Source organism: Rattus rattus, chromosome 12, assembly GCF_011064425.1.
Source record: "Rattus rattus isolate New Zealand chromosome 12, Rrattus_CSIRO_v1, whole genome shotgun sequence".
Classification (NCBI taxonomy): Eukaryota; Metazoa; Chordata; class Mammalia; order Rodentia; family Muridae; genus Rattus; species Rattus rattus.
In genome coordinates this window covers 7888321-7904373 of record NC_046165.1, presented here as the reverse complement: position 1 = coordinate 7904373, position 16053 = coordinate 7888321, and the positions used below count along the sequence as shown (strand labels likewise).

The 16053-nt window shown below is 44.8% G+C and overlaps 1 protein-coding gene across 2 annotated transcripts in view; it reads right to left on the bottom strand.

Annotated features, from left to right (window-relative positions):
• Positions 1-5344, bottom strand: part of Dct (dopachrome tautomerase) — a 76365-nt gene extending 71021 nt beyond the window's left edge. For both annotated transcript variants that reach the window (XM_032917581.1, XM_032917580.1), the window contains exon 1: positions 4627-5344. In XM_032917581.1, coding sequence (XP_032773472.1) covers positions 4627-4921 — 295 coding nt within the window. In that variant the 5' untranslated portion in view covers positions 4922-5344. The remainder of the gene's footprint in view (positions 1-4626) is intronic.
• Between the last annotated feature and the right edge of the window lie 10709 nt (positions 5345-16053).

Genomic DNA, 16053 nt, shown 5'->3' with positions numbered 1-16053 from the left:
AAATAAGAGTTCTGCGCTACAGAGTTCTTGTGAGAAATAAGTGTGGTGCTGTAGAGCCTAGAGAATGGTGTCAGGGCTCAACAGGCTCGGTGCCAAGTGTTGCTGCTGATAGTCTTAGAAAGCTCCGCTTTTCAAGTGGAAGAGCAATGACTCATCTTCAGCTATTGCTACCTCGAACCTTCGAGTATCACGACCCTCACCCCCTCTCTATACCTCAGAGGTCAACAGGCTGAGTATAATGTCATTCATAATGAGATAAAAGTCATTTGAGGGGGTTGGGGATTTAGCTCAGTGGTAGAGCACTTGCCTAGCAAGCACAAGGCCCTGGGTTTGGTCCCCAGCTCCAAAAAAAAAAAGAATAAAAAAAAAAAAAAAAAAAAAAAAAAGTCATTCGAGCGAGTGATGGAGGGAAGACCAGAAACTGGAGGACGGAGGCATGTATTAGACACTGGGAATGGAGACACAAGCGAGGCACCACTGGGGAGTAGAGGGGGTGGGGACGCCTGCACGAGAGGCAGCGGCATACCTGGAGCTGCACGAAAAGTAGAAAGAAACAAAGTGTTGTGGCATGTCAAAAGACAAAACAAACACTGCTGACTCTGGAGAAGACCCACAGGGCTTCACAACACAGATGAGCACAGAAGTGGGATGGAGGCACACACACAAACACACACACACACACACACACACACACACACACGCAACTACTCACCAGAAAATACTTGCTACTTACTATTTATTATTCAGAGGTTTACTCAGTTAAAAAAAAAATTCCTTTTCTACATACATATGCCGTCCCTCCTGTTTTAGTTTACGGAGGACCTGGCCTGAACAGTGTATCAAAATACTGAAAACAACTAGCAAAACGCAATGGCTCTGTAACTCTTTCAATTTCCTGGTTGTAACTTGCACCAGCCTAATATGAGTTAGTCTCCTCCTTCGTGCACAGGCGGTAAGAAATACAAGTAGAACTCATTTTAAAAGATTATGTTTGCTGCTGGGGTGGGACATGCGGACAGGAGGGAGGGGATGATTCCAATCTATCTCACACTGAGTGAAATAGTCCTTGAGCAAAAATTAAACTTAAACAGTCAAGGCGGTTAAGTCCTCTCCTGACTTAGAACCAGGATGGGGAAAAAGAAAACATCTACACACCACAAGTCCCTACATGCGCTGCATGGCTTAAACTCAAAACGCTATTAGACTAACTAAGCTTAACGAGCACCGATTAGTGAGTTTACAAGGAACTCTAAATAGCCTATTCCTTTTAATTAGAGATTCTATTATTTTAATAACAATACTTTATGCTCACACAGGTTCTTTCATCTGCAGAGCTCAAAAAGATTTTACAAGTGTGGCTTCATCATTATCCCCATTTCAGAGATTGGAAAATGAGGCACTTAGTCATTGTACAAACAAGAAGTTCTCAGCCAACTGTTCAAAAACTATTTAGTGCCCAAGGATTTCAAAAAGCCCAAAGGTACAGCTGCAAGTAGCATCTAAATGCTAACTGTCAGGTAAGCCACAGAAGAAAATGGCCAATGCCAAAATCTCCTGAAGCATGTGTATGTGTGAGTGTGTATGTGTGAGTGTGTTTTTTTTTCCCAATTTATCCCAACCAATTATAGAGTAATACTCTATAGGGAATTGAGACACCAAATGTGCTTATTTTATTTTAGTTTTGTAGTTTTCCTTGATGAGGCTAAAGCTTCTCTCGCCAGCCTGTAGTAGAGCGTGGAGCAATTATTTTCTCGAGGAATCAGCGAAATGCAGAGGTCACCAGCATTCTGCTGGCCACACACTAATTTCCATCTCTGCCCTAGAAACTTCAGGTTGGCCGGGAGAGTCCAAAGTGCTCCATTTGCAAATGCTCCCAGAGCCAAGGGCCTTTGGGATGCTCAAAGTCAGGTATAAATTGCACATAGTCCCTGAGAATCACAAAGACACTACTCAAGGAAGGCAAATCGCTCACTCTTTAAAAGAAATAGAAGAACATGTGTCTGTCTTTGAAACAGCTGGCCCATCATCAAATGATGGCAACTATGTAGACAAAGCAACTTTCCAATGCAAGTCTCTAAGACCAAGGGGTGGGGCAGGGAAGGAGACTGAGGATGTAGCTCAGTAGTAGACTGTCTGCTTAATTAATGTGTGTAAGTCCTGGGTTCAAGTCCCAGAATAAAAAAAAAAAAACATAATGAGTTGAAAAGGGAGGAGGAGAGGTAGTGGGATCAACCTACAGATGAACCTGAAAGAAACTGTGTTCAGTGAAGTAGGTCCCCACTGTACAACACTGTCTGGTTCACCCTCAGTGAGGCACCTAAAGTGATCAGCTAACCAGAGCGGACAAGAGCACCGTGGTTACCAGGAATGATGGCAGAGGAGGAAATGTAGAGGCTCCACTGAATGAGTATGGAGTCGCAGTGACAGACGGTAAGTTTTGGATATTCACTCTCTAGCATGGTGTTGTACACTTATGAATGTGCTAACAAGATAAAGCTCGTGTAAAGTATTCTTGAAAAAGGCAGAAAAGCAAGAACACAAGAAAACCTGTTGGAGGCACCGAACATGTCCATTCCCTTGACTGTTGTGAGAGGAACAGGACTGTGAAACTGTGCACATCTATGGACTTGCTGTTGTACATGTTGATTGTGTGCAGAATCTTGTGTAGAAATCATACTTCTTAAAGCTAGATAAAAAGAATAATCTGTCAAAGTAAGTATTATGAACAGTACGCATTAAGCAGCCTTAGCACATATGGTCTGCAGTGCAGAATGAGCAGTGGTCCGGAGTGAGTCAGAGACAAAGAAGTCTTAGAAAGGAGGTGAACCACCATCGAGGATGGACCCTCGAGGGTCATCGAGGGTGGTGGGTGGGGCGGTTGCAGATGCAGACTATGCCCTGAGGAAGGAAGGCCTGCTTCAAGGAACTGGCCTCTGGAAATGTGATGTTTTACATCTGAAACTTGTGGAGGATCATCCTATGCCTGACCCATTCCCTGTTTCGTTCCTAAAGTAGGTCAGTTTCTGCTCCTTCTTGAGGAATATTCAAAATACTTCCTGGAGATAGAGACACTGCAGACGCGCCTTCTCTTCTGCTGTGTCCTGTGCTTTCCCCTTCCGAGTGCGAACTATAAAAAGGAGGTAGGATGAGGGTACTGCTTCCTCTGACCTGCTAAAGCATTCTGCCCCAGGACTCTAAAACAGAATGCTCAGCCTTTGAAAAACACAGCATTTTGCCGCCTACTGACCAGGAAATAATTCTCATAGGTGTCTCTGGAGGCTTGAGACAAAGGTTTCCCATGCTAGTGTGGCTCCCAATACAACAAGGGTGGAATCCAATGCCCCCCATGGGGCCAAACACCTATGAGCAATGGCTAATGAAGCAAAGGATTTAATGCCCCGGGAAAATGGATAATGCATATTCAACATATTATCATAACTTCTATCACAATATCTAGGAGCAGAACTAGACCTGATAATTCCTTTAAATCATATAAATTATAATTACAAGGGCTGGAATGTAGTTCAATGTTGAAGCTCCTGCCTGGCATGCACAAGGTTCTGGGTTCTTCTCTCTCTCTCTCTCTCTCTCTCTCTCTCTCTCTCTCTCTCTCTCTCTCAGTACTTCTAACATAATAACTATTTTATTACAGAATGATAAGGGCAGAACTTTTGGACTGCTCACACCTTCCCTCTGTGGTAGCGTTTCTGACGCTGACATAGCTGGAGTGCGCATACTCTCCTTGGTTCCAGCGCCACGTGTGAAAGCAGAAATTAGCCAGAAGGGAAAGCCGCATGCAGCTGGCCGCGGAGGAACGTCCTCCGAGGGCTTTGTTGGAACTGCTGCTTGCAGGAGTTTTACTTTTAGATGCCCTGCCAGACTCTGAGTGCTTACTACAGCCGTGCCCGGTTTCTGGAAACCAGAAGTGGGATAGAGGAGGACTTAAGAAATCCAGAAAAGCAGAGAAAAATGGAGATTTCATAGAAGCAAGTATTGGGAGAGACCCTGGTTGCAAAGGAAGGACAGTGAGCAGGTCTGATACTGCCCAATTGGAAGTTAGACAATGGTAGAAGGAAGCCGCCCTAATAGCATCTCTCTGAGGAAGTTTCTTTGGCCCATCTCCTTAACTCTGGCAAAGTTACAGTCCAGTCCTGGCTTGAACAAGGCCTTCTGCCCGGTCTGTGGTCTATTCAAATCCCAAGAAATGCTGAGAACAGCTCTGTGGCACCTGCCTCCTCTGCGCCTGCCCGGTGCCAAGCCGCACCCAGCGCCTCAGCAAGTGCGAACCCATTGCAGGAGAGGTCCCGATCCAGCTTGAAAGGACTTGTTCTCATTTCAAAGCAGGCTCCCCATTCCTGTAGCCTCCCCTCGCAACAAACAAGCCAAAGGTATGTTGGCATGCGTCCAGAAACTCAGGCGTGGCCCACGCAGTGTTGACTTAGTTTTCATAAGTACATGTACAGGGCGTGAAAGGTGTTAGCATCTGAATGAATAGACCTGCCAACCAGAAGCAGCTAGCCTAACAGTCGTCACCAGTGTGTCTCTCCCTCAGAAGGGATCGCTCTCCTCCCTAGGATTCTCCAAGCTCAAATGCAGTGACAGCTGGGTCTGCCCAAGTGTCCTCACCTGTGCATTTGCAAGTCCGGTTGAAGAATTTTCTTGGCCACTGCTCACGGTCATCCTGGTTTCGAAGGACGTAAGGGCCGCTCCAGGGCCTGGTGTCTGTCTGCACCTCGGTGCACTGGCCGCGACCGTCCTGAAAGCCGCATATGTTGTTCGCCTCGGGGCCCAGGGGCGGACAGCATTCTTTGTTCAGCACACCATCCAAGGTCATGCAGACCCGGGGAAACTGAGCCCGAGCTCCGAGCAGAATTCCGCAGCCCAGGCAACCCAGCAGAAGCCCCCATCGCACGAGGCCCATGCCTTCTTAATTGGGAGGCCCGGCTCGGCTTCCCACCTGTTTTCTGTCTGGTTTCCCTCCTTGTCTTCCACTCCTGAGTTCTGGGGCCTTCACTCACTCAAAATCTCCTTTCCTTTCCTTCTCTCGTTGTTTAGTTCTAGCCCTTTCCTCTCACCCTCTCAGAATTCCCACCTAAATCACAGAGCCTACACGTGTGCACATGTGTACGCGCACATGCTATTTTATGTGACTCAAACAACTAACACAAATTTAATTTCATCAGAAGCTCCTCTAACATCAAGTTTAATGAGGGGCGCGCTTCTCGCCAGTCTTCCTTGTTAAATCGGACTCTGTCTAATTGAGTTAATTTACAGAGCGCTCCAGCTGTACGGCTTATTATGCTGCTGTTTCTAAGCCTCCTCCTCTCCGTAGCCCTTGACCTTAATTGCCTTGAACTCAGTTCAAAAGCCAAGCACCGTGTTGCCTTTATTCTCTCGGGCTCGCCAAGCCACGGGGCCCCGGTGGGGCGTGGGGGAAGGGCTGGGAGAAGCCATCATTAAGGGGATTATAACCAGAGAAATCCTCTTTGTTAGCACATGACCCCAAGTGCACAATGAAGCTGATAAAGTGTCTGGCTTTGTGTCAGGAGGGCAAAATCGGCCTCTTTATCGGGCTCATGGGTCCCAGCCAAGCTTGTGACCTCAGGCTTCCCGGTGCGTCAATAGATACAGCGAGCATTCCGTCAAAGCCCCTTTACAGACCTGTGCATTGCTAAGCACTTCTCCCTCATGACTGCTGGCTGACATGGGAGAGGCCGCCACAGGAGATCACGCAGCCCCCCAAATAAAGAAACGCTTATTTAAAGCCAGTATACAAGGAACTGCTTTGTTTGCACAATTAGGAGGAATCCTCTTGCTTCCAAATAATAACCCCCTCTTCTCCTGTTCAGCACATCCCTGAAGCAGATTTCTTTTTAATTTGCAGAGAAAAGTATGCCACCAATTATTCCCAATTGTCAATTCTCTGTAAGGAAGGCAAAGGGACAAGTTGGAGAGGGGCTTGCAAGGAAATCTTTTGATGACAGTGAAGTTTGGCATAATCAAGCTTTAATTTAGGAGGGAATGCCGCTACATGTTTCCTCCAGGGTACCATGGACAGTGGTGGCCATTTGCAGGAGCATTTGTTCCTTCCTAGTGCAAACAGGACTATCTCGGTGTCATGAGATCTGTACCAACTGCTGACTTAAAATTGCTCCCGTTGGCATCTGGGAATGCCTTGTACATGAATGTAAAGTGCCTTATTAATTCCAAAGGAATTCTTAAGGTTGAGAAAAGTACACAGCAGCCAGGCGGATACTCCTGTCAGTGTTCAGAAAGCAGAGGCAGGGGGATCTCTGTGAGTTGGAAGCCAGCCCAGTCTACACGGTAAGTCTCAGAACAGCCATGGCTATGTAGAGAGACTGTATCTTTAAAAGAAAGAAAAAGAGAAGGAAGGAAGGAAGGAAGGAAGGAAGGAAGGAAGGAAGGAAGGAAGGAAGGAAGGCGTACCCAGATGTCCTTATACATGTGTTCTGTGCTACCCCCTGTGATATTAAGCTGTGACTAAATCAATAGCAGTTTGTACCTCTGGGTTCTGGACATTGAATCAGACTCTTGATGATAGGTTCAGGACATCAGTGCATGTGTGTGTGCGTGCATGTATGCGTGCATGCGTGAGAGTGTGTGTGTGTGTGTGTGTGCGCGCGTGCGCGCGTGCGCGCGAGCACACATGCCTGCATACAGCTGTGTGCACTTACAGTATATGTGTTTTGGAAGGCATGCATGTGCATGTTTGTATACGCATGTGCAAGCGGATGCCACAGATCGACGTAAACTGTTTACACACTCACTTTCCACTTCGTTTTTTGAGACAGAGTCTCCCACTGAACCACTGGGTGGTGGCTGACCAGAAAGTCTCAGGGTCTAGCAGTAGACGATGAGGTAGTAACAGAGGGAGACCATGTGCGTTCCTTTCTTAGGCTTGACCATGCTCGCACCATAATACCTAATGGTGGTAAAGACTTAAAGGCTTTTTGGACCCCACTCCAAAGCATTGCCATACTCCCTCGACCGTGACCCCACTGTGTGTCTGCCGACTTCCACTCCGTGTCACCACTGTGAAGCCTGGCATTCTGCGCAGTGGTGACGTTCAGGGGATGCCACCATCGAATTTCTAGGATCCTGAAATTGAGGGACTTTCCACATTCCTCACATCAGACAGACCGCATGCTGTGCAACCCAGGTCATCTGAGGCTTTACATGGAGGCTCTCACCTCACCCCAGGATTCCTTCCCTGGTCCTGCTCTGAACTATGAATCTCAGACTCATGGCCAACTTCCTCCTAGAAGGGTGGGTCTTCCTCCCACCACAGCCCTTGAATCTTTGATTTCTCTTCCTTCCTTCCCTGGAAATGCTCTCTGAAGCACTGAGAGTGAAATCAAGAGTGGTGCCCAGAGTGGTTGGCAGGTCCCAGTGCGAGCGCTTCTGGCTTACATTAGGATGAATACAGTAAGGACAGGAGGTGGGATCCAGCATGTAGAAGCTTGGCATTGCCATACGCTCTCGCACATGATCCATCAGGTGCAAGCCTGGAGGGTGGCTTGCACGGACACCATGTGTATGTAGATCTCACATTGGCCTGAGAACCCTTTTACAACACTTCTGTACTATAGAGTTTGGAAAGAGCTGGACTAGAAGGCCCTGCTGGATTTTCCCCTGCCTGCCTCTCTGTCTTCCTTTGCTGGGAACAGTACTACGGTCACTAGTGGACAGACCTAGTTGTGGGAACTCTAGGCCATTGCATTGCCATTTCTTCTGCCTTAAATAGCCTCTCCTGGCTTCCTGTCTCTGGAGCATCAACCGCTGAGAGAAGCCGACCTTTGCCATTCACTTTGGTGTCCTCAGTCAGGACACCTTCCAATCACCAGGCTCATTTTCTTCATGGTCTATCTAGTCACTGGTCATTATCCCAAGGCTACAGGAGAGGAAGAGGAGGCTGGAACCTCAGCTAACAGCTCAGCGGAAGGACTGTGTCTCCCTGACCCCAAGGTCCCAGTCTTCACAATAAGCTGTGTTACTACATTTCCCTTCTCTCAGGAATTAGTTGCAATACTTCAAAATAAGAAAAAGAAGACTCTTGCTCTTCTTACTCCTTTTCTCTCTGTCCCTTCTCTCCCTATTCCCTTTCCCCCTCCACATGCTAATGGTTGTCCTCTACTTCTTCTTCTTCTTCTTCTTCTTCTTCTTCTTCTTCTTCTTCTTCTTCTTCTTCTTCTTCTTCTTCTTCTTTCTTCTCTTCTTCTTTTTTCTTTTCTTCTTCTTCTCTCTCTCTCTCTATATATATATGTATATCTATATATATATATCCCCTTTCTCTGTCTCTACTCCCTCAACTCCCCTCCCCATGCCCTAAATAGACTCTATACCATACTTTAAAAAAGAAAAAGGAAAAGGAAAGTTATTTCTTTTTTTGATTTTTTTAAATGTATATGTGTGTGAGTCTACATTAATGTATGTGCACCACTGCTTCCATGCAGGAGCCTGCAGAGACCAGGTGAGAGAATCCCATCCCCTGAGACAGGAGTTACGGGAAGTTGCGAGTTGCCGTGCTGATACTGGGAACTGAGCCTAAGTCCTCCACAAGAGGAGTGCATGATCTCACCCACCGAACCATCTGTTCAGCCCCGTGGAAATTTGATTTCTTCCTCTCCTACTATATGCCAGGTACTGAAGCAAGCTTGCTTCTCTACCTATCGCCATCTCATTTAAACCACAAAGAGGGATAGAGTTCAGTCCGTAGAGATCTTGCCTGGCATGTGTGAGGCCTTCAGTTCAGTCCCAACACCTCAGAGCGTAGGTATGCATGGTGATGCACATCACACAGTACTTACAGTGTGGCGGGAGCAGAATTCAGGCTCATCCTCAGATACATAGCAGGTCAAGTCAGCCTGGGCTACCTTTAAACGTACAAACAAATCCAAAGGGACTTCTCCTCGAAGCTTAGGTGTTTCCAGTAGAAATTATTTTAACATCGCTACGCAATGGCGGCGGCTCATTGCAGTTGAGAATAAGGGATCTTGCCTGTTGTAAGGATGCAGGCCGATAGGATTTCCTGGAGGAGGTGGGGGTGTGAGGATCACAAGTTTGAGAGTAAGGGATCCAGTTCCTCCAGCTTGTCATAAACTGAATTCCTGTTCGTGTCGAGGTGTCAGCCTACATTAATGTCTATTATAACGAAGTATCATGTGGCCCTGAGGTTTATGAAATCATCAAATAGGCTTCTCACTGGAAGAATTTCTCTGCCAGCCCAGAAAAACTGTGCTTCCTCAGGGCTCCTGTCCCGGACCTTCCAGCCTTTACAAAAGGGAAGGTCTGAGGGCCTCGAACAGCAGAATCCAGGAGAACAGAGCATGGGTATACCGAAACCATTTGCCTCCAATAAGAACTATAAAAACTGACGGTTCCTATAAAGAATGTTGTGGAACTTGCCAGTGTTTGAACATGGATTTCTTTTGGGCTTTTGGATGTATTTCCTCTGGAAGCTTAGCTTGGCAAACTCTGTCATCTCCTAACTTTAAAAGCATTGAAGAAAGAAAATAAAGAGGCCCTGAGAAGAGAGGCCGCCGTGCCTCAGAGCTAGGTGGTCTGAGAACAGGAGAAAGCCTCTCTAGGAAGCCGTCCATTGCACGGTCTTCTTACAGCATTTGAGGCAGTAGTGCATTTAAAAGGAAGGTCTGTGGGCATCCCCTCTGCTGCCAGCACCTAGCCCTGCACTGCCCTGAGGACTGAACACACGTCAAGGACGGTGAGGTAGACAAAGAGAATTCACACACAGAGGCTTCAAAGCAGGGTGCAAATCCTTGGCAGTTAGGATGGCAGTCCTTCCTCCAGACAAAATCGGGAAGCTACCTTGATGCTGGGTGAGCCACTGACTAGGACTCTCTGTCTTAGGCTCCTTGCTAATATTACTACAGAGAAAACATGTGCATCTCTCTTCTGCCCCCCAGCAAGCTGCCTGCTCCTTTCTCTGACTGAAAACCCTCTCAGTGTTCAGCCCCTTGCTGGACTCTTCCACGTGATGTGTCCTGTCTCTTCTCTACTGCACATCTTGGGGACATGAGGTCAGTTTCCTTTCTGACAGTGTCCAAACTGCTTCCTAGACGCTGGGTATCTGTTCTATTATGACTTTGTTTTCTCTGTCTAAGCTCTTTTCTTTTCCTGGTGGCGTGACGGGCTGTGTGACTTCTGTTACGTCAGTTTTTCGCTTTCCTTTGCAGCTTTGGTAGTCTGACCTAAAGGCTGTGCACTACCCCTGCTGTCACTCACCGTGGACCTGGGTCATGGGCCCCCTAGTGCTCAGTGTGTCATGTGGTTTTGTTGCTTTGCCTGACCCATGGGAATTTGCTTGGGTGATTCTTACATGCACCTCTGCAGTTTAATGAGTGATTTGGATACACAATTAAGTGGCTTCTGTTTCAAAACAGAGATCTGTGGGAAGGAGAGAACAACTCTCCTTTTGACCCACTCTGAAAGGAACCCAGTGACCATGCCTATGCGCTTGCAAGATCAAGACAACTTTAGCAACAATGGCTCCTGACTTATAAATGTACCGTTAAGATCACAAAGGAGAGTCTGAGGGAATGACTTACTAAGTGCTTGCCCTGAGGGCATGAGGACCCGAGTTTGAATCCCAGAACTCATGTAAAAAGCCAGGCTTGTAGCGTCAGCACTGGGAGGTGAACACAGGTGGCGGATCCGGAAAGCTCGTGGCTCATGGCTGGCCAGCCTAGACAAAACAGCAAGTGCCTAGATTACTCAAGGCAGGAATGTAAAGAGAGAGAGAGAGAGAGAGAGAGAGAGAGAGAGAGAGAGGGAGAGAGAGAGAGAAGAGGAAGATGCTGACAATCTCCTCTGGCATCCGTGTGTGTGTGCACACATAGGCATGTACACCCACAAAGTCACATGTGCACGTATGCAGGTACACACACACACACACACACACACACACACACACACACACACACACACTATCCACACTTGGGGCTCCAAAAGGATAAGTACATTCTGTTGCGGTAAAAATTAAAAAGGAATGTTTTCTATCAGTTCCCACAAGCCGGATCCACTCATCACTCATTCTGGCTGCCAGGAAGTTCGAAAGCCGACTTCTCCCAGCTGTCTCCCTTTTAGCCGCCTTCTCCACGTGGTCCCCTAGGTTACCACACCTGACACACACATCACATTCCACAGGCCATGCTAGTGTGATCCCATGCCACCCTAGCCCCAAGCATTCTATAGCCTAGCACTGCTTCCTGTCACGGACTCTGTTCACTTCCCGACAACCCCAGTGAAATCATGACTCAACAAACTGTAACCCATCAACCAGATTTATATGTTAAATACTCAATGTACAATACATCCACACAATGAACTTACAACCAATTGATAAGGATATAAACCGCCCACCTAGATGAGATAAACTTGCCTACAGAGATCCATCCCAGCCACCTCAGCAATTCAGGACCACCCAGATCTGGGTCACCCTTCTCAGTCTCCATCTTGACTCTCCCTCTTCTCCTTCTCTCCCACCTTACAAAAACTTTCTCCCTGCCTTATATTTTTACTGTCCAATCATGGCCTTGACCTAACTGGTGTCAACCCTCACCTGCATAATGACATCAACCTACACTTCACCCTTTCTGTCTAATTTAAAAAAAAAAAACTTTTCTATGAGATGTAAGCTGAGCACAACTATTATCATGTTGTAATTTAAAAGTATAAAATATACCTAACACCCAGTCCAACATTTTATCAGTTAAGCAGAATAGTTATCTATTCCAGCTTAAGAAAGGTTTAAAAATCTATGTTATATCCTGGCTAGCTTATATACTATCTGATAACTATCTAATTAAATATGTATTTTCAAAGTTAAACAGCCTGAGTTGGCTATGGGACTATAATCAGTCTTCAACCCCTTCAGAAATCTGAGAACGACCAATATATCTGTAAATATAGGAAGCCTAGCACAGCTTCCAGAACTAAGACAGGTTATAGAGACAATTTTCTACTTGCACAGTCCCCTGTCAGCAACACGTGAGAGCAAGTCTTCAGCCTTCTGACCTAGGATCATCTGACAGACTTTTGAAACACAGAATTTCGAAGGGCTGGTCAGAAACTATCAACTTATTCTGTAAGTGTCCTTTTCTGGACAGTATTCAGTCTGCTGATGAATTGAGGTAATTCTTGCCTAGCGGCTGTCTTGCCACAATGCATCACCTCACCTGGAGGTGGAGATGTTCAATTTCTTTGTTAAATCCACCAAAGGGGAGCTGTTAGGAGTAGATATCTCTCAAGAAAAGATAAATAACTTAAACACCGTATTTTGTGGATTTCTGTTCTTTTTTTAATATTACCACATCAGGTGGCAAACCAATGTGTTGGGCAAGCATACACTAGAAAGTTAAGATTATCAGCCTAAATGTTGATCTCTCCTGAGACACACACCCAGAATACCGCAAATATAGAGGCGAATGCCAGCAGCAAACCACTTAACTGAGAACGGGACCCCCATTGAAGGAATCAGAGAAAGGACTGGAAGAGCTTGAAGGGGCTCGAGACCCCATATGAACAACAATGCCAACCAACCAGAGCTTCCAGGACTAAGCCACTACCCAAAGACTATACATGGACTGACCCTGGGCTCCAACTGCATACTTAGCAATGAATAGCCTAGTAAGAGCACCAGTGGAAGGGGAAGCCCTTGGTCCTGCCAAGACTGAACCCCTAGTGAATGTGATTGTTGGGGGAGGCGGTAATGGGGGGGGATGGGGAGGGAAGCCCTATAGAAGGGGGGGGAGGGTTAGGGGATGTTGACCTGAAACCAGGAAGGGAATAATAATAATAATAATAATAATAAAAATAATAAAAAAAATAATAATAATAATAAATGTAAATAAGAAATACTCAAGTTAATAAAGATTTTTAAAAAAAGATTATCAGCCTAAGAGTTAAAAGAGAAAATTCTATTTTTAAGAGGGGGCTAGTGCTAGCCATGTTGAGTCACATGATGTCTCAAGTGCGCTGGAACCTTAAACAAAGAAACACAGAAGCAACCTAGGCTTGCAGGCTATAGGTCTCCTGTTGTGATAAGTACGGGGAGCTCAGAGAGTTATAGATTAGAAGCTTCTTGCTTCTTTAACAAAAGTTGTTTGGAAAATGATTTAATTTAGGTTTGGTTTAGTGCTTTAAAGATAGTAGAAAGAATCAATGGTCTATTAAGTCTTTCAGGATGCCCATATTCTTTGTTCCTGGGCTCCACAGGAATTTTGGGTTAAAATCCTAGTTAGACAAGCTGCCTGCTTCCTAATGACAGGTATTAGTGGGATTGTGATTAAGTTTGTTTTTATAGTTAGAAGAAGAGAGTACAGAGTTTACCCAAATCATGGCGGTTTTCACCCACAGCTCGGAACTAACATAGGGAAAACTACTCCTGGACTCCAAGTAGAGAGCTGTGATATTTACAAGTTAATAAGTTTATTAAAAATAGAAGTCTGTACACCAGGCAGAGTGAATACAGATATATATTACGGAAGTTATTATTAAATAGATTCAGTCACTCCAGGCAGAGAGCTTAACATGTATTTTGGGCTAAAATCTTAGTTTGACAAGTTGCTTACTTATTGGTATTGGTATTAATAAAAGGGTGATCACATAGTTTTATGAACTATCCCACTAAGGCCATATAGCAGCTAATGAGGGTTTGTGGTTATTGATATTTACCACAACGGGAAGCTCAGGTTCTCTTAAAGTGGGCTCCATGGGAATTTTGGGTTAATTTCCTGATATGACAGATTAGTGTATGACAGGGTCATACACTATTGTTTGACTTACTTCTTTTTTTAAATTGTTTTAATTTTCATAATGGGTGTGACTTTGAGTCTTGGTATATTATTTCTCTGGGAGAGAGTACCAGATACAAGCTTTTTTGGTTACAGACTAAAGAACATGGTATTTTGGGAGAAAATTTTTGTCTTTGTGTTTTTGAAAAGGGTGATTAGGCTCTGGACACCTTCCAGAGTTATATGGATCAGATTTGATAGAGGGAGACCACCTGAAAAACTAGATTCAAGAGAATCAAACAAAAAGATATCTCAATTCTAAAGTTTTGTCTTGGGAATTATATTTTGCAGAATGTACCTGCTTGGATTCAAGAACTTTCAGCTGGGTCCAGTCAAGACAGACACATCAGGCTACAACATTTGTTCCATTTTCCCTACCCTGCTACCCCCCAAGGAGATCTCAACGTCCATGTACAGTTTTAAGAAGCCATTGAAGAATCGTCGCTCTGATTCCCTGGACTTTGAAGGGGCTAAAGGTGTTTGTCTAAGGTTGTTTTATGAGGAATTGTTGCAATATGGGTCTCGATTTGAGGCTGTAATTTGATTCTTTTTTTTTTTTTTTTTTCCCATAAAGTCATTGTTTTTTGATAGCGAGGACAGAATAAATAAGGCTCGAGGGCCTCTTTTTATATGTTGGGGCATCTTTTGGGTATATGCCCAGGAGAGGTATAGCTGGGATCCCTAACAATGTCTGAGCTAAATCCCTGCAACCCCCCAACAATGAGGCTGTACATTTAACAGGAAAAATTAGGTGAAATAGATTGATTTGTACAGCCATGACAATGTCATTTCTTTAGGTAATTCCTAAGCTAAAGTCCTATCTTTACATTGGTATAGAACTTACTTATATGTTACAAAAATTTTAAAAGTACAAGATTTGTACCCAGTCCTTCTATTGATGCCATTACAAACTTTGGAGTTGATTAAACATAATAATTAAGGGCCAAATAATAAATTCATGGCTCCTAGTTCACCACTATGGTGCTTTTAAAGTATTCTCATCAGAAATGGCTAAGAATAGTTAACGGACAACAGTCCAGATTACCTTATATAGATAGATGGTTTTCAAAACTATTAGAAATCCACAAAATATGACATTTAAAGCTATTTATCGGGGTTGGGGATTTAGCTCAGTGGTAGAGCGCTTGCCTAGCAAGCCCAAGGCCCTGGGTTCGGTCCCCAGCTCCAAAAAATAAATAAATAAATAAATAAATAAATAAATAAATAAATAAAGCTATTTATCTTTTGTTGAGACATATCTGCTCCTAACAGTTCCACTTTGGTGGATTTAAGGAAGAAACAGAGCATCTCTACCTCCAGGTGAGGTAATACTTTGTGGCTAGGCAGCCACTGGGCAGAAACTGCCCATTTCACCTACAGACTAATGCTGTCCAAAAAGGGAGACATTATGCAAAATAGTCAACTGATAATCTTTGCTGAGCCAGAATTATCAGCTCTTCTAGATTTCTGCATTTCAAGAGTCTGTCAGTTGATCCTAGGGCAGAAGACTGAAGACTTGCTTTCACATGTTGCTAACAGGGGACTGTGCTAGTGGAGATTTGTCTCTACAACCTCTCAGTTCTGGAAGCCATGTTAGGCTTCCTATGTGTATAGATATTTGGTCATTCTCAGATTTCTGATGGAGTTGAAGACTAATTAGTCTCATAACCTACCCAAGCTATTTAACTTTGAGAAAACATAGTCATCTAGATGATTTTCTAATGGTAATAGTTGTACATAGCTTATGTTTGACGAAAACAAAAGGATTTTTCAATTAGACAGAAGGTGTGATATGTAGGATGATGTCATTATGCAGCAGGGCAGGTCCAGGATAAGGCAAAGCCTATCATTGGATGAGAAGGAACAGTAGGTGGGGGAAAAGTCTAGGAGAGAGAGAAAGAGAGAGGAGGAGAAGGAAGGGAATCAAGATCGAGTCTACGGAGGAGAATGGTTCAGATTTAGGTGACTAGATCGATTTTATCTTGTCTAAGTGGGTGGTTTATAACTTTATCAATTGGCAGTGAATTTATTGTGTGGATGAATTGTGGATTGGGAATTTAACATGGAAATCTAACTGCTAAATTACAAGCTTCTGGAACTTTGATTTTACCGGGCTAAAGAGGACAGTGTGTGAAAGAAATGGCTGAGAGGCAGTTGGAACGTGCAGATCTGGTTCTGTTGCCTGTGTGGAGTGAGAACAAGCAGGGCTTATAGGATGAGG